Source organism: Melitaea cinxia, chromosome 1 (genome assembly GCF_905220565.1).
Source record: "Melitaea cinxia chromosome 1, ilMelCinx1.1, whole genome shotgun sequence".
Classification (NCBI taxonomy): Eukaryota; Metazoa; Arthropoda; class Insecta; order Lepidoptera; family Nymphalidae; genus Melitaea; species Melitaea cinxia.
In genome coordinates this window covers 9,942,340-9,961,482 of record NC_059394.1, presented here as the reverse complement: position 1 = coordinate 9,961,482, position 19,143 = coordinate 9,942,340, and the positions used below count along the sequence as shown (strand labels likewise).

General features: G+C 39.8%; 1 protein-coding gene across 1 annotated transcript; it reads left to right on the top strand.

The window, feature by feature from the left end:
* The first annotated feature begins 3,754 nt into the window (after positions 1 to 3,754).
* On the top strand, positions 3,755 to 10,852 carry LOC123656479 (nuclear speckle splicing regulatory protein 1). Its single transcript, XM_045592160.1, has 6 exons — positions 3,755 to 3,873; positions 4,859 to 4,913; positions 5,019 to 5,166; positions 5,255 to 5,452; positions 9,846 to 10,011; positions 10,212 to 10,852. The coding sequence occupies exons 2-6, from the start codon at positions 4,891 to 4,893 to the stop codon at positions 10,814 to 10,816; spliced, it is 1,140 nt and encodes a 379-aa protein (XP_045448116.1). The 5' UTR covers positions 3,755 to 3,873; positions 4,859 to 4,890; the 3' UTR covers positions 10,817 to 10,852.
* Positions 10,853 to 19,143: the final 8,291 nt, after the last annotated feature.

Below are 19,143 nucleotides of genomic sequence, written 5' to 3'. Positions count from 1 at the left end.
TGTACAGTAATGGGGAACACATAACAAATTTAAAGCAAATTGAGCCAGTGTTTTATAATTTTCAAATTGTTTTTTATTTCAAATTGTGTTTTTTTTCAAGTCGCAATTAATACCGAAAGAGAAAATATCTATATTATATATATTAGTTTTGTTAAAAAGCAAATAAATACAGCTCTTATAAAGATCTAAGCACGCGTAGGTAGTTGGGGTAGTATTCCTAAATTCATGCTTGCCGGTGGATGACATTTTTTTAATTATGAAATGCTTCCAGGTAATAGGAATATAAAAATCGTACATTTTGTGTACGATCTTGGTCTACGATCGTACATGAGTAAAAAATGCAAAAAAATCGTATGAGTACGATTTAAATCGTACATCTGGCAGCCCTGTCAGGTACATATATATTTTTTTGTACTATTTTGTTTATATTTTTCATAGACTAAGAAATGTAGACAGATTATTAGATTACCAGAGACTGAATACACATATTTATATTGTATTTGTACTAGCTGTGCACGCGACTTCGTCCTCGTGGAATAGTAACTTTACATGTTCAATGTGATTTTTTAAATTGCCATAGCTTTTTTATTTATGAACCGATTTACTTGAAACAAACACTATAGTCTATTTCACGTAGGATGGGTACGGTGACACATGTCAAATTAACTCTATAGTGAAGTGACCATGGCATAATTAATTGATGTAATTCGATTATCGAGTACAAATGCGGTTAACCTTTAATCGATTATATAAAAAATTTTTTTAACTACTTATTAAAAATTAATCATCGCTATAGTGAATAAATAATATTTTAAGGGTGGTGTTAAATGCGAGAAATGAGCTATCGACAAACCCATTAACACAGCTCACGTGGCAAATTATTAGTCGTTCGCCTTTACCCTCCGGTACTTTAGTCGAAGAATGAGCAGTGTCGTCTGTCCATACTTTGCCAACAGTATGATTGGCGTTCAACCATGTCTAGTCAAGGAATACTACGTTGTTCCAATCCGTAATGTTTTTCGCCTTTTCTAAGAATGTCACAAAGTTTTCACGCACTTTTCCGTTTAACTTTTTTTTATTTTATGGAAATCCAATTTTATTTAAAAGTCGCCATAACGATGTCACACTTCCATTAAATAATTTAGCACCTTTCAAAGACATTAATTATTGTAAAACTGTGGGCAACTCATTTCTCCGCTAACAATCATATTCAACCTCAACGACCAAACATTTATTTCCTTTGCCTCTTTTTGGGAGTCGATAACTTATTATCTTCCATATTGGTGTCACCGTACTTTTCTTTACGTAGTTTTGACACTAAGCTGTGTGGCTACGGCAATAAATAATATAGCCATCAGCGTCTCTTCCCGTGGTTGTCGTAGGAGGCGAATAAGGGATAACACAGTTCCACTACCACCTTGAAACTTATAAAGCCGACCGATAGCGGGATAACCATTCAACTGCTGGCTTTGAAATACACAGGCCGAAGACGGGCAACAGCGTCTTCAATGCGACAAAGCCGGCCCTGCGGTTACCAACCCGCCCAGCGTGGTGACTATAGGCAACACACATGAGTTCACGCCATTTTTTGGCATGAGCTTGTGGAGGCCTATGTCCAACAGTGGACTGCGATAGGCTGAAGTAATTTTTGACACTATTACGCCTAATTTCAAGTGCCTGTGCAACTCGATCCACTATGTGGTTGACAGATAATAATGGACCGCTATTTTCTCACTCCCGTTCAAAGTATTCCCGAAAGCGGACAACCAATTAACTGTTTGAAACGGTCTTCTTTTGTTCTTTTCGGCATTTTACAGAACAGAACACACACACAAAATGAATAACTAAAAAATAATAATAACAGAACTTAACAACAATAAAACAGCAACAAATACAACTATAGCAACTGGCAAAACCAAAACACGGGAAGCATACAAGAGACAGAAAGTACTGATTGAGATATCTCGAGTCAGTGAGATGACGCGATTCACAAGATGGCCGTTACGATTATTTATTTTAGCCGATTACTACGTGTCGATCCCTATCATTAAACGTTTCGTTTCATGCCTGTAATTTTAAGTTATCATTTTTTCTGTACCTTTTTTATTTTGTTTAAAATGTAAAAACACATATATAAATACAATTTCAATCTAATCAAGCATTATTATTTGCTTTGTAAACTAATTGGTGACTTTTAAAAATGTATATTTATCCGATTTGTTGAAAATAGTGAACGTGTATTGGAACATATCAAATGTCACCGTACCCATCCTATGTGAAATAGATTATACATATTAAGCTGAGCATGCCACAATATATTAGTAAAATCTACATCTAAATAGGATAAGCCGTTTCTGAGATAAGCGTAAACGCACAGACAAACAGACAAAAATTCCCAGGTAACAGACAAAAGGTCCCAATAATGTTTTTTTTTCATATATTTCAATGTACAGACAGCGACCCTTTTTATTATATCTATAATATATATTAAAGGAGGTATCTATAATATATATTAAAAAACAATTCATTTCAGTCATGGGATACTCATCCCAATTACCTGTCCGGTAGTTGTGGTATAGTATACGGGTATGCAGCCCCGGCTTCCCTAGCTATTACTGTCCTATCCCTTACCCTCTGGGCGGTAATATCCTACATTTCCTATTCCCCACACTAACTTACCAATCTTCCTTTTCACACCACCTATCCTTCCCTTTCCCTATTCCTACCCTCTCCGCCAATCCAACGTCTGCCGCGTGGATGGATGTGTGGCTAGAGGCAAGCCTAGTCATTAGCGTGCCACTCTGCCCTGGGACCGGGTGACCCAAAATTAAGCCAGCCTTACCCTGGCATGCGGGGCTCTGCTGGGGTGGACAAACCTTTCCCTTGCTATTCCGTGGGAACGCATGGATAAAAATAAATTAATTAACCAAAATAGAAAAAAAAAAATTACGGGACAAAAACAGTGTGGCGTTAGTGTTGGTTTGGTGCCCTCGACTAATTTCCTTCTATTGTTCGCCAACACTTGAAAGTTGGTGGATTGATATGATCTGAATCAAATTACACTATTTTTTGTGGGCGTCTAGGTTAGTCTGTCTTTACAATTTTTTCCATGTATCCCTTAAATTTGGATTTTTAGAAAACCTGCCAAATTTTTATATAAAACATTATGGTGGAAGTTCACATTAAGTAATTCTAGTAAAATGTATTAATACTCATAATACGTGTATTATATTTAATTTAATGCAATTTTATTATATAACTATGTTTTTATCAATAACCATCTACAAACAAACCGGTAACAACACTATCGCTCGACGACAGTGACTTCTCGGAAATAGACTCCGATCAGTCGCTCGACCGATCCGCATATTGTATGCGGGCGAGCGGCCTGTGTTTGTAAACAAATCGAGTCAACACGAACGATAATATTTGTAATTTTTAAGTTTAAAAAAGGTTTAAAAGAAGTATACAAGTAATAATGTGATTAAAAAATACTTACGTATGAAAGGTAACGCCATGTTTTAGTAAATTTGACGTGGCAGATCTTTTTTTGCAGTAAAAAACAGAACAATTTGGCATTTTTTGAAGGACGTTGATTCAATCGCGCAACTAGATTTAGTCTAGTGATCAGTGCGGCGGCAACTAGTTTTATTGTTTGCAGGTGGCCATTTGGCCTTATACCTTGACAGAGGGGAACGCCTGTACATGGCTACCCCTCCTTGTTGCTCTTTGAATTGAGACGAGTATGTATAAAATAATATGTTCGTACTTCGTATCATTAATTATTCCATAGTACTTAGCTAGCTACATAATTATATACTAATCTGTGATAGTACTCTGTGCCAAAGAGTAAAATAACTTGCTTACACAACTCTGTGCATTATTGGTGTTTATCACAAACAATTGAATATAGTCCAAAAAATTAAGTTTCCTCCCGAAACATCTGTTTTTACAGGGGAATGTTTTGGTATCCTCAAAGCATTAGAATACATTTTGTTAATGAAATTAGAAAAAACCCTTATATTATCTGATTCTAAAAGCACTTTAATGGCGATTCAAAGATATCCATTTCAATCTAAACCCATGTATCCTGTAATATTTAATATTAGAACTGCTTTACATAATTGTGTTTTAAGAGGATATGTCGTGATGTTTGCCTGGATTCCAGGACACGTAGATATTGTTGGTAATGTTGTAGCTGATCGTCTAGCTAATGAGGCCGTGGTGTGCGGTGACATTCATCCTTACATTAATTACTGCCATGATTTGACTACGCTGCCTAGGCTCTATCTCAAGAAAACTTGGGATGAAGCTTGGGAAACTAGTGGGAGGATCAAGGGGAAATTTTTTAAGTCTTTACAACCTAATATTCCTAGTAAGCCATGGTTTTCATCTCTGAGGTTTGGTAAACAAGTTACTTCATCAATTATTCGAATGAGATTGGGTCATGCATGCACACCTGTACATTTGGCGAGGTTTAATATAATTGATTCAGATTTGTGTGCTTGTGGGGATGTGGGTGATCTTAATCATATTTTCTTTACCTGCCCTTTGAATGACGTTTTTTCCTTTTATAATCATCTGGTCTCCATCCGTGTACCATTTCCTACTTCTATCAAATCTCTTCTTTCATGTTCTAATCCTGATATATATACAGCTTTATCTATTTTCCTGTTAGATAATAATTTGAAATTATAAATCCGTATACTTATCCTATCATAGTAATCCTATCTGATCCTTTTCCAATTCTGTGAGTAATATCCTTTCAAATCTTGATAAACGTTTCCCTGCTTTTGTTAGTGGCATATGCGCAAACCGCGCGATGCCAAAATTAAAAAAAAAAAAAAAAAAAAAAAAACTGTGCATTAAATCAATCAATCAACTGTTCTTATGTCGATGTCTAATCAAAAAAAGTATGTTTCACTAAGTTATAGTTAAAAATTACGTAGTTTAATTGAATTAATATGTATATAACCAATGTAATTTATAAAATTAAAGTGAAAGTTTTTCTTTTGCAGATACGGTCTTATCGTCAGAGAGAATTCAAAGCCTAAATCTCTGGCATTTGAAGCTTCTCGCAATGTTTTCGGAAGTGATGCAGATTCGGATGATGATAAAGGAACGAAGCCGGTTCTGTTGCAGCCTAGTGCTAACATTAATAGACAGGTAACGCCAGCTATTAAATATTTGAAACCTTATCCATCTTTGACAGTAGTGCTAATGGTTAAGTTACATTTTTTAATTTTTTTTTTAGGCCAAAGTTACTCAAGAGAAAGCTATCACAGAAGATCCTACAGTTTATCAATATGACGAAATATATGATTCTATGTCAAGAGAAAAAACGAATAAGCAAAGTAAAACCCAAGAAGAAAAAAAACCAAGATATATAGAAAATTTAATTAAAACTGCTAACAAAAGAAAATTAGAAAATGAACGTCGAATTGAACGCCAGGTATTTATTATTTACTAGTAGTCGACCATAATTAAAAATATAAATTAAAGAAAACCAAAAAATTATGAAAAAAAAGAACCTCTGTTCAAATTTTTCAATTTCATTACAGACTTTGACACACATTAAATACATGGTTTTTAATTTTTTTTTTAATTTATTTATTTAATATACTTTTATGCTTAACTTAAAAAATATTAGCATTCTGTACTCCTATATATAAACTATAAGTGTACGAAACATACTTCTCCGTCCACACAATTTTTGTAAAAAGTGGATTAATGGAATGTATGTGTGTATTATAACTGAGTAATACATACATAGTCGTAGTCATTTTTCAAAAATTAGGCTTTTATTTTTATTAGGTACTTACATATGAAATTGGCATTTCGTATGGTCGGAACATAGTCGATTTTTTTTATATAAATTAATCAAAGTATGTTTACCATTGCTATCTATGCACTTTTCCCATTTTATAGGTAGTTCATTGATACATTTACTAAAAAAAAAAAAAAAAAACATTCGGAAGGGAATCAATAAAATGTGTGAAGGTGGTTTGGACTACCCTATCGGACTTGAATTTTTTCCCTTGCAAGAAGTTATCCAAATTTAAAAAAAGAAAATGGTAATCTGTTGCAGCAAGGTCCGGGAGTACGATACATGTCTTAGATATTCCAACTCATGCTCTTCTAATTTGGTAGCTGTCTGTTGTGTATAATGTATGGTCTAGTTTTGTCCTGAAGCAGCAGTGGCCTAGAGCGATTGACTAGCCTTGGTTGTTTAGCAGCTAGTTTTTCTATCATGGTTTGCAGTTGCTTACAATAGACATCTTTCCGTAATCGTCCTACGCACTAGACCACCAAACGCTCCCAAGTAACTTTTTTGAGTCAATTTTCGCTTGAGACAAGATTTGGCTGGCTCGCTAGGGTTCAGCCATTGCGATGAGCGTTTTCGATTATCATACATGATCCAGTTTTCATCACATGTAATGATTCGATTTAAAATTGCTTTATTATAGTGCTGGTTGAATAATGTAACGCAGCTGTCTAAGCACGTTTGTCGGTTTGCTTCACTCAATTCATGAGGTCCCCACCTTTCAAGTTTTTTTACCTTCCCAATTTGCTTCAAGTGGATTAAAACAGTTTTATTACTAACACCGCAGCCAGGTAACTCGGACGTGGTTTGTGATGGATCCGGTTCCACAATAGCCTTCAATTCTTCATTATCAACTCTGGCCTCAGGTCATACATGGGGCTTGTTCTGCAGATCGAAATTTCCAGAAAACGTTTGAACCAAAAACGCACTGTTTTCTTTTGCCATTCCATAGCCAAGCAAAATTTTTTTAGAATATAAAGAGAGAGAGAGAGATGAATGCAAGAGATGTAAACCATATGAAATGTATAAAAGACGAAGAGGGGAAGATTTTGACGGACGATGAGGAAATAAAAGAACGCTGGAAGAGATACTTTAATAACTTGATGAACGAAGAAAATGAATGGAGCGGAGTGTTAGAAAATGTACGAAGTAATGAAGGAATGGTGAAAGAGGTAAGTATAGAGGAAGTGAAGATGGCAGTGCAGAGTATGAAGAATGGAAAAGCAGTTGGGCCAGATGGTATACCAGCGGAAGTATGGAAGTTTTTGAAGGCGGATGGATGGAAGTGGCTGACTTTATTTTTCAATAAGTTGCTGCAAGAAGAGGTCATACCCGAGGAATGGTGCTACAGTTCACTGGTGCCCATTTTTAAAAATAAAGGTGACATACAGGACTGCAGCAGCTATCGGGGAATAAAGCTCATGTCACATAGCATGAAGATATGGGAGAAAGTGATAGCGCGACGAATGAGAGAAGAATGTGAGGTCACACAGAACCAATTTGGATTAATGCCGGGCCGGGGAACTACGGACGCCATATTTGCACTCCGCCAACTCTGCGAAAAATATCGACTCGCACAAAAAGACCTACATATGGTGTTCGTAGATCTGGAAAAGGCATACGATAGGGTTCCCCGTAAGGTTCTGTGGTGGGCTATGAAAGGGAAAGGAGTGCCAGAGAAGTATGTACGACTTGTTCAGGCGATGTATGATAGAGCTAGCACCCACGTCCGGTCCGAAGCCGGGGTAACTGGCAAGTTCAGTGTGGCTGTAGGTTTGCACCAGGGGTCGGCTTTAAGCCCGTATCTATTCCTCCTGGTAATGGATGTTCTAACATCAGACATACAGGAGGAAGTACCCTGGTGTATGCTGTTTGCTGAAGACGTTGTTCTTGTCGGAGATAATGTTCTTGAGGTACAGAGCAGACTGGGAAAATGGCAGGAAAGCCTGGAGGGCGCGGGATTGAGGATAAGTAGGTCTAAAACCGAGCACTTGTTCTGCGATTTCAGCGGTTCATCCGGTTTTTCCCATATTGCCTTGGATGGTGTATCCCTACCAGTCTGCTCCGACTTCCGCTACCTTGGGTCATTAATACAAAATGACGGCAACATAGACCGTGACGTGAAAAATAGAATAAATGCGGGATGGATGAAATGGCGACAGGTCTCTGGAACAGCTTGTGATCCACGAATGCCCCTTAAACTTAAGGGGAAAATCTATAAAACGATCATAAGACCTGTCGTAATGTATGGATCGGAATGTTGGGCAACAAAAGTGACGGATGAAAGAAGAGTGCACGCAGCCGAGATGAGAATGCTAAGATGGATGTGTGGAGTAACGAGGAAAGATCGGATTAGAAATGAGTATATAAGGGGAAGTTTGAAAGTAGCACCCGTGACAGAGAAAATGAGGAGCAATAGATTAGCGTGTTATGGGCATGTAATGAGGAGGGATGACCGCTATGTCGGTAAAAGAATGTTTGGGATGAATGTCGAAGGACGAAGAGCGATCGGCAGACCGAAAAAGCGATGGATGGATTGTGTGAGTGAGGATATGAGAAAGAAAGGAGTAAGCACTGAAGTGACGAATAATAGAGAGGAATGGAAGAGGAAAACATGTTGTGCCGACCCTAGATAAGTGGGATAAGGGCAGGAAGATGATGATGAGCCATACACATCTTAACCCTTCAAGCCGTTTGTGCAGCACTGGTGCCGCGGTGGAACTTGTACTCGTAAATAACACGATATTTCATGTATAAATTTGTCTTTGGAATTCTTAAACAACGAGGAGATATTTGAGATCAAAGTGGCCAGTACGACAAAACGCTAGTTTCATATATAAGGACTTAATAACATATATTATATGCATACAGTACCTCATAAACAAAATTAGGCTGTGCACTAAACTAAATGAGCTGGTTATATGAAAAAGCTGAAATTTATATCAGAAGGTAATATAATTTTAAAGACACAAATGAGTCATCTCATTGTGTCCAATGTTCCAGTCTCTAAAAACTAGTATTTAAGCTTGTTGTATAATTTATTTTACGCCGCGTTGGCGCAACGGTTACAGCCATGGATTGTACCCGTTGCGCTGCGGTTGCGGGTTCGATCCCCGCACATGACAAACATTTGTATTGGCCATACAGGTGTTTGCCGTGGTCTGGGTGTTTGTGCAGTCCTTGTGGGTCTCCCCACCGTGCCTCGGAGAGCACGTTAAGCCGTCGGTCCCGGTTGTTATCATGTACACCTGATAGCGATCGTTACTCATAGTAGGGAATATATTCGCCAACCCGCATTGGAGCAGCGTGGTGGATTAAGCTCTGATCCTGCTCCTACATGGGGAAAGAGGCCTATGCTCAGTAGTGGGATATTACAGGCTGAAACGTATAATTTATGTTTTGATATTCGGAAACGTTTATTCAAGGTATATTCAAATGACTGTTTGCCATATTATAAATGATTTTGAATATTTGTTATTTTGAGTTCTGAGGACTTGAAACCTTCATTAAAATATTATTCTGTTAGTAAAGGATATTTTGTAGCAATGTTAAGTTTATGAACACAAATTACTTATATTAGATACTTGGTTGGTTGGTATTAAGCAAGGTCCCAAGGTTGGGTAAAGGCCTCCTTCAATGATGCCCACCTCTCTCTGTTCTGAGCTATTAGACACCACTTTGGGCCGGCAACTTTTTTCATTTTATCTAATCTGGAAGAGGGTCTTCCTCGCTTTCTTTTTCTTTGAGGTCCTCTCCATACAGTGGTATTGTAGGTCAATCATTTGTCTCTAAGCCACGCTATGTGGCCGGCCCATATTAACTTTAACTTTTGTCAGGCGTCAGCTGTTTGTAAGTCATTGGTCATGAGCTGCAGTTGCGAGTTTGTCTCAGTTAATATTACTATGTCATCGGCGAAAAGTAAGTGACTCAGGAAGGTTCCCTATGTGTAGATTCCTCACTTGCTTCAAGTTTATTTTGATTTAATAAAGGTACATAAATATTTTGTTTTTTATTTCTTTAGATTCAGAAAGAAAGAGAAAAGGAAGGTGATGAATTCGCTGATAAAGAAGTTTTTGTTACTTCAGCATACAAGAAAAAACTTGAAGAGTTACGAGAAGAAGAAGAAAAAGAAAAATATGAAGCTTATTTGGAAAGCATTGGAGATGTTACTCAACAGAAAGATTTAGGTTGGTTCTTTGTTAATATAAGTGGATGAAATAAAGTTAATCTGTAATCTATTAAATTTCACTGCTGATCTGCTTCTCTTTCTTTTAGGGAAATAGACAAATGTACCTTGACCTACACGTTCCCTGCCAACCTAGCTAATTTTAGTGAAATTATTTTAAGTGAATAATTTTCAGTTTTAAAATGGATGTTTGCTTTTTAGGTGGATTCTATAGACATTTATATGAGCAAAAACTAGGACCCGATAAAGTAGTGGAAGGTAAGAAGAATGTAAGCAACAAAGATGTGCAACCTATAACAGAAAATAAAAAAGAAGAAATAACGAAATTGGAACAACAACAACAGAACATAGAACAACCCGAGTCATCTAAGAAGAGTCAACAAAGCAAACAAAGAAATTATAGAAAAAGAAAAACTTCTAATGACATAAAATTATCTGAAGGAGAAATTGAAGATACTGATGATGAAATAAAGTTTTCTAATTTAAACGATGTAAAAATTTACAAGAAAGCAAGAGCCAATGAAAATATTGATGCTGATTCAGATTTTTCTATTGATGAGTCAAGTGATGAAGAATCTAACAAAAAAGATGGGACTGAAGTGTCCAACAAAAATCCAGAGGTCAAAAAAAATAATCAGGAAAGCCCTAAAGAACAAATTTTACTAAAAGAAGAAAAGTTATTAGATTCAGAAAAATTAGAAAAGTCAAAACCAAAAGTAGACATATGGAAAAAAAGAACTGTTGGGGATGTTTTTGAACAGGCTTTAAAGAGGTATTATGAGAGGAAAGCTTCTAGAGGTGGTTAAAATTAATTATGTAAATAATAAACATTTTTTCGCACATTTAAAGTTTTTTGCTTATATTTATTGCTTACCTACATATTTTTTAAATTATTTTTTGCTTACACACAATTATTTACTTAGCAGTTTGCTTTCGGTTTCAATACTAATTAAGCTAAATGTTATATTCTTTTCTTCTCCCTATTACGTTTGGGGGTTATATTGTTTTTGCTCTATGGGGTATATATTATAGTGTTCGATTATTATTTACATTCCTTCAAATATAGGGTTTAGGTAAAATTTGACTTTGTTTAAATAGGCGGGCTACTTCGATAGACTCGTTCTGTATGATACCTTTCCTGAGCACGCAAACACGCAATTAAAAGGAAAATTATTACTAACTGACGAATACAAGAGACTAAAGAAATGAGTATTGGAAGAATTCTTATCCTCGTAGAATGTTATTTATTGTAATGCTTACGCACTCATTGTACGTTTATGCAGAAGTACCTTGACAGAGTAACTTGTATATTAAGACAAATTCAAATTAAAAAAGTTAGAATTTTTTTTCATGTGTGTTAGTTTCGAGCAGTAAAGTAGACTCCAGCCAAAAAACCAGCAACCTACAGACCTCAGCCGAAACCACCTTAGCGGCCGTACAAGAGTGGGGTATACGTAACAAGCTGAGCTTCGCCGCGCACAAAACCAACGCGATGGTGCTCACTAAAAAACTCAAATACGACACCCCCATAATCCATATGTCCGGCACTCGACTGAGGCTTGTAGATGAAATAAAACTGCTGGGGCTCATTTTGGACTCGAAGCTCACTTTCAACGCGCACGTATCCGCCGTGTGTAAAAAAGCGGCGGACATCTATAAACAGCTCGCGCGCGCGGCGAGAGTGAGTTGGGGTCTGAATGGGGAGATCGTACGGATCATATATGTGGCGGTGATAGAGCCCATTCTGTACGCAGCGAGCGTATGGTCCCCTGCAGCAGAGAAACTGTCGATAAGAAAGCAGCTAGACTCACTGCAGAGAGGATTTGCACAAAAAATGTGCAGGGCGTACAGAACGGTGTCTCTGACATCGGCACTAGTCCTCACTGGCTTGCTCCCGTTAGACCTTCGCGTCCGAGAGGCGGCCATACTATTCAAAACCAAAAAAGGTCACAGCACGGATCTTCTTCCACCGGGAAGAGAGCTAGAGCGCAGGGTGGGACCAATGCAAAATCCCCACCCTTCCCTACTCATGACAACAGAGTACGAGCGCTTAGAGAATCTGAACCCCGAAGTCCTTGAAGAACACAACATCGTCGGGCCTTTCATCTTTACCGACGGAAGCAAAATAGAGGGTAAAGTAGGAGCCGCCCTCACATGCTGGGACCAAGGCAGGGAAGTAAGATACTCTACTTTCCGGTTAGAGCCGCACAACACTGTCTTTCAATCGGAGATGTACGCACTCTTCAGAGCCGTGGACATGGCAAAAACCTCAAAGTCATGCTCCATTAACATCTTGAGCGACTCGAGGTCATCTTTAGATCTGCTGAGGAGCCCCTCAGTGACTCACCCTCTGGCCCTGGAAATGAAGAGTCGAATCAGACAGCTCCGGGAGGAGAATAAGACAGTGCGGTTCTTTTGGTTGAGGGCCCATGTTGGAACACCGGGCAATGAGAGAGCGGACGGGTTGGCCAAAAAGGCGGCCTTAACAAAAAAGACGGCACCTGACTACGACAGAGTACCCATCTCGTATGTCAGAAGGCAGATCAGGGAAGAGACTGTCAGGATGTGGCAGGAAAGATATAATTCTTCGGAGACGGGCTCGGTCACGAAAATATTCCTACCGGATGTAAAGACCGCTTGCAGGCTGGTAAGGAAATCGGCACCAACAGCTGTCGACACAAAAATTCTGACCGGCCACGGAGGATTTGCGGCGTATCTCCACAGATTCTACCTCACTGACAGTCCTTCATGTATCTGCGATCCGAATTGTGAGGAGACAGTTCTGCATGTTATACTGGACTGCCCGAGATTCAGTAAGGATAGGTTAGATCTAGAACTCAAACTCCAGATCAAACTTGAGCAGACATCGCTCCATACCATCCTGGAGAGTGAAAAAAACAGAACTGCCTTCCTCACATTCGCGAGAAAGGCCGTCAATATAGCCGCAAAAAGGAACAGCACGACCGCTCCACCACCTGCTGTAATACCCACGCAGAGCGCTAACACCGTCGTCCACGCAACACACACCCAAACACACAACGCACAACTACAAACACAACAAAACTGTGTCCAACAAGCCACTCAGAGAAACAGCTCAACGGCTCCGCGGATTTCTCCTGGCCGCACCCTTCTGGGTCAAATAACAAAGATCATGCCCTCCTCGCTGCAGAAACTGTTCAGGAATAGAGCCGACCAAAACGCACCTCCGCAATCGACCCACAGCGGGATGACACAATCCTCGCTTAGCGAAGGGAACGGAAGCGAAGTAGTGGGAATTAAAACCAGATGCGTGGCTCTGTTCATGGACAGCGAAGTAGAGAGGATGGGAATAAGTTTCTGTCGTTCCGAAGGACGCGATCGGCTGGCGATTTCGCCGGGGCTCGCTTTACTGTTAAAGGGTAGCACGCAAAAGACAAGTATAAGGCGCACTAAAATCACAGCGCTATCGCAAGAACAGAAGGGCGACTCGACCTACCGTCTGGTGCGTTTGAATAACAAATCCATCGTGCTGTTCGAGTGGGGAGAGACGTCCCCCTTTACGCAGTCTAGTGTGTGGCTACGCCGGTTGAGCGAGACCCCCGGTGGAATCCCCAAAAGAATTAGCGTGGATTCGATGAGGGTCGGATATGATAGAGGTGACGTATCTGATAGGTACGGTTGCCTAATGGCCTCCAAGTACAGTGAGGTCATAGTCTACGAAGACAGGGGGGAGGATCTCGGATATCTAAGACCGAAATCCATAACACCAACACCTCCTGCATCTCCGGCCGACGACGAGTCCACGCTCTGCGGCTCGGAGCGCCTACAACAACGGATCGAGACCCAGAAGGCAGAGCGAATTAAGGCAAAGGCCACACCTGAACCTAAGCCGAGCTCGATGCCATTGGCGACCTTTATCCACGCAACCATCTCCCCAAAACCAGGCAAGCTCCCGCATCACCTCTCTCCCAAAAAGGCTGGACAGGGTGAGTGGCAATCGGCGGCGCTGAGCAGGTTCACCAGAGACAATAGTCCGAGGCACCCGGAGGCGTCACCGGCCGCTCGTACTAAGGCCGACATGGGACATGTAACACCGCCGAGACTTCGACCTGCCTCCACACCGCTACAACATGCGGAGAACGCCCTAATCGAGTTCCTGGCGATAATAAAGGCAAACCGCGAGGTAAGCCTGGCCACCTGCAAAAAGATCATGCAGGCCTACCAGTACGATCACCAAAGATTACTGGAGGTGGAACTCGAGGAAGCCGAAGCGGCCATATACAACAGTGAAACCCGACAAATACTCAAGGGCAAGATATCGGGTAGGTATATGGCAGCATATAACAGCACAGCAGGCTTCGTGAGCGCAGTCGAGTCGGAGGGGAATGACGAGGAGCCACAAGCCTTCGAAACACCTGAAGGGGACCCAGTGGTGGTAGTGGCCAGATGCACGAAAGTAATGCTGGGGGACCGGATGCTATGGATGGCGAAAACCATCTCGGGCGACCGGGACGGCTTACCGACCGTGCCCTGGGGACTACCATCACTGGAGTGGATAAACGGGGTACCGGGATGCGGCAAGACAACTCGCATAGTCGGGGACTTCGATGAGGACACGGAGGTCGTGATTACGACCACAGTCGAGGCGGCCAAAGACTTAAAAGAAAAACTGGCGCACCGCTACGGCAACAAAGCCAAGCAAAAGGTGCGCACTATGGCCTCCGTTCTAGTTAATGGGTTCAACGAGGGCTCAAAAATCAACCGCCTAACGGTGGACGAGGCCCTCATGAACCACTTCGGAGCCATAGTAATGGCCGCCCGACTATCGGGAGCTCAGAAGGTAGTCCTTATCGGAGACATAAACCAGCTGCCGTACATCGACAGGGACAACCTGTTCGAAATGCGGTACTGCAGACCAACCCGGATAACAACCATCTCGTGCGAGTTGTCATGCACGCATCGAAATCCCAAAGACGTAGCCCTTGCCATCAGCGAAGTTTATAAAGACGTATACAGCTCAAGCCCAAAGATCCGATCTTTGCGAGTGGAGAGCCTCACGGGCGCGCGTATTCCTGCAAGAAGAGACCGAACCTTATACCTGGTCTTTACGCAAGAGGAGAAGAGGTTGCTGACTGACCAGGGATACGGATCCGGGGAGGGATTGCGCGTCTTAACTATCCACGAGGCGCAGGGCCAGACCTACGAGGACGTCATTGTCCTCCAGACGAAGGCGAGGAGGCTCAGGATCCACGACAGCGTTTCGCACGCTGTAGTCGCGGTGACTAGACACACCAACACCTGTGTCTATTACACCGACGACCGTGACGACGCAATTGGTCGCTTTGTGGCGAGGGCAGCGGAGACCGCGGATAAGAAAATACTCGAGCACAGTCTCAAGATGGCGATTCATCACAGAGATGCCGCCGTCACTGAGAGTGTGCTCGACATGTTGAAAACTATTGACGTGTGAAGACACTTGTTGAATAAATAAATAGTGTGTATATAAACATAAGTACTAAGTGCTAAATTAAATACGATTAATTATTTAAATATAAATAATAATTACTAAATTAAATAGGATTAATTACATATAACATAACGTGTACAAATTATTTATACTTAACATGTGTAACAAATTAATTAAGATTAATTATATAATATTAATTTAAAAAAAAATACATATATGGTGATAAATATATAAGAATATATATAAAAAAGAAACAAAAAATGAAAAAAAAAAAACTTACTAACAGTAACCTAGGCTAAGTGTATATTGTAAGTAGGCCAGTAGGCCATAAGTGTATATATAAGGTAACTAGGAAATAAGTGTACATATATGATAACTAGCATATAAGTGTAAATATAAACTTAGATAATAAAAATAACAGTATAAATACAAAAATTTCAAGAAATGTACACAGCTTCTACCCCTGGACAATTGTAAGATAAAAGTGAAGAAAAGGAAAAAGTAATAATAAATAGTAGTAATTATATATATAAGTAAATTAAGATAGCATAACTTTAAATTTTGGTCGGTGGACTCACGTAGGATTAGTGATACTAAGCTTAGTTTAATTAGTCTCTAAGTTGCATATGTAGGTGCCAAGGTATCGAGAGTAACAAACAAATAATTGGAATAACAAGAGCACGGGCATTATAAGCCCGTGGATATATATCGTTATAAAAAAAAAAAATCATTAGGAGTTACTCCATCTATATAAGTTCTTCAAGTCATTTTTTAAATTGTTGATGATGTAGGTAAATCTGTCAGTTTAGCGTGAGAATAAATTTGAAGATCATCGGCATACAAGGGGTAGAGAGAAAATAATTATGTCGAGAGTTATTGAATTTATAAAGATCGAAAATAAGAGAGGGGACAACGCGCCATCTTGCGGAACGCCAGCATTTACGTTAGACCTACGACGTTGAATAGAAATCCTAAAGTCGCACGCGTTGGCGACGACCAAATAAGTAACTATGAAACCAATAAATTGCTGATGGAGGATGTTAAGTGTGCACAAGACGCTTCGCTTCGCTTCATCCTGTAATCTCTCTCCCCATGTAGGAGTAGGGTCAGAACTTAATCCACCACGCTGTTCCAATGTGGGTTGGCGGATACAGTACAAGACAGTCAGCAGTAAATCAAAATTCACCGCGCAAAACGCATTACTAAAACTCAGCAAAGTCAACACGGTGAGATTCTGACCGTCCATTGCTTGCCTAATGTCATCAGTGATTTTCACAAGGGCCGTAGCCGTACTCTGACCTTTACGGACACCGGACTGATAAGGCTTTAGGAGATCATTAGAGGAAAGAAATGAAGTTAGCTGTTGATGGACAAGACGCTCTAAAATTTTGGTCAGGAAAGGGAGAATGGCAATTGGGCAAAGATCGGAAAACGTAGAGGAATTTGGTTTTTTAGTTAGTGGTGGTTGGTATTAGTTTTGTTTCATTTCAAAACCACATAACTTACTTTTAGGTTCCAATGTGATAAGTTTATGATCAAATCACATCCGCGTAATTGTCGTAGGGCCTAAATTATTTACTTTAAGGGAATACTTTTCCTAACAAGAGATAGAACACATAAATAATACTACTCTGTGTAAAAATGAGCTCAAAATTCGTTTAAATAAAAAACTTATTAAGTTTTTACCTTCCCCTGTAAAATTGCAGCTATTGCAGATATGCGCTCCCTACCTGTAGCAGATACGCGGATTTGCACTATCCCCGCCGATATGTGTATATTTAATTTTCTTTTACAGCAAGTAAGGAGCTGCTAATTAATGGGGTTAATATACGTAACATTTTAAGGGGGGGGGGGGGGTTCGCTGCATACGTAACGTGTAAGGGGTGGCGTTAGAACGAGAACGGGAGAGTAACGGAACGTGGTTAATAAGCACTGACGTGGGTTTTTTTGTGCATACGCACCGTGATTCTGATAACTCGGAGCTAAAGTGATAATGTTGTGAAGAAGAAAAAAGCAAACGGAGCTACTGTGCATACGCATCACGGACGGGACGGGGTGCGCGCGGGGCGGGACATGGTAAACATCGTCGCAAACGAGATTTTCCCCTCCCCGTACGTTTCATGTTCTCATCCAGTCCGTGTATCCGTGATGTATGCTCTTTCAACAACACAACGTCCGTTCTGTCCGGGCAAAACACATTAGATATGCAACTGCCTGAAGTTTGTGAAGGGTCCAAAATTTTGTGACACACATTTTAAAATATAATATATCTAATTCTTAATATTAAAAAATGATATTTGAACTACATACCTGTTGTAGATTAACTTAAAAAATTTAAGTTTAAATAGTTTTGTTAGCTTATTAGACACTTGCTGTATTAGTTTATAAATTTTCATACTTTACATTTTGATCACATACTTTTTTACATAATTACACTAGATTTTACCTGCGGTTTCGCTCGCATTGATTTTTTAAAATAAAAAGTATTCTGTGTTACTTCTAATACCTCCAAGAATATTTGTACAAAGTTTCATGATGATCGTTTATGTAGTTTTCGCATGAAAGCGTAACAAACAAACTTACATTCTCATTTATAATATTAGTAGGGATTTTGATTGCTTTTCAGTTTAAAGCTAAAATAATATTAGAGACGATATATTATATACGACCTGATTCCTCCCTGCCCCTTCCATCTTCGTACAACAAGACGCACTGCGTTACGCCACCCTTATATGGTTGACATTTACACTATACGCACTAAGCGATTCGCTAGTACGTTCTTGATGCCTACGGCCAAAGAATGGAACTCTACCGGCTTCTGTGTTTCCAGATAGCTACAATCTGGGGATCTTTATGTCGCGAATGAATAGGCTACTTCTAGGTAAGCGTGCTCTATCTTAGACCACATTCTCACTTAACATCAGGTGAAATGGTAGTCAAACGCAAGCCTATCTAATTATAAAAATATATAAATATACTAGCGACCCGCTCCGGCTTCGCACGGGTATAAAATATAATGATAGCCTATATCATTCACTGAAAAAATGATTAAAAACGATCCAGTAATTTTGATTTATTCATTACTGCCCGTGGCCCGCTCGCGTTAACTTTAGAGTAAAAGCCGGCCGGAACCGCCGCAAACGCTACGTACCGCAATTTTTAAATCTGTAATATCTTCGAAAATATTCATTTAAATCATATGCTGTAAAGCAAAGAGCAACACGGAGGGGAGTAGCCATGTACAGGCGTTCCCCTCTGTCAAGGTATAAGGCCAAATGGCCATATGCATACAATAAAACTAGTTGTAGCCGCACTGATCACTAGACTAAATCTAGTTGCGCGATTGAATCAACGTCCTTCAAAAAATGCCAAATTGTTCTGTTTTTTGCTTCAAAAAAAGATCTGCAACGTCAAATTTACTAAAACATGGCGTTACCTTTCATACGTAAGTATTTTTTAATCACATTATTACTTGTATACTACTTTTAAACCTTTTTTAAACTTAAAAATTACAAATATTATCGGTCGTGTTGACTCGATTTGTTTACCAACACAGGCCGCTCGCCCTCATACAATATGCGGATCGGTCGAGCAACTGATCGGAGTCTATTTCCGAGAAGTCACTGTCGTCGAGCGATAGTGTTGTTACCGGTTTGTTTGTAGGTAGTTATCGATAAAAACGGCAAA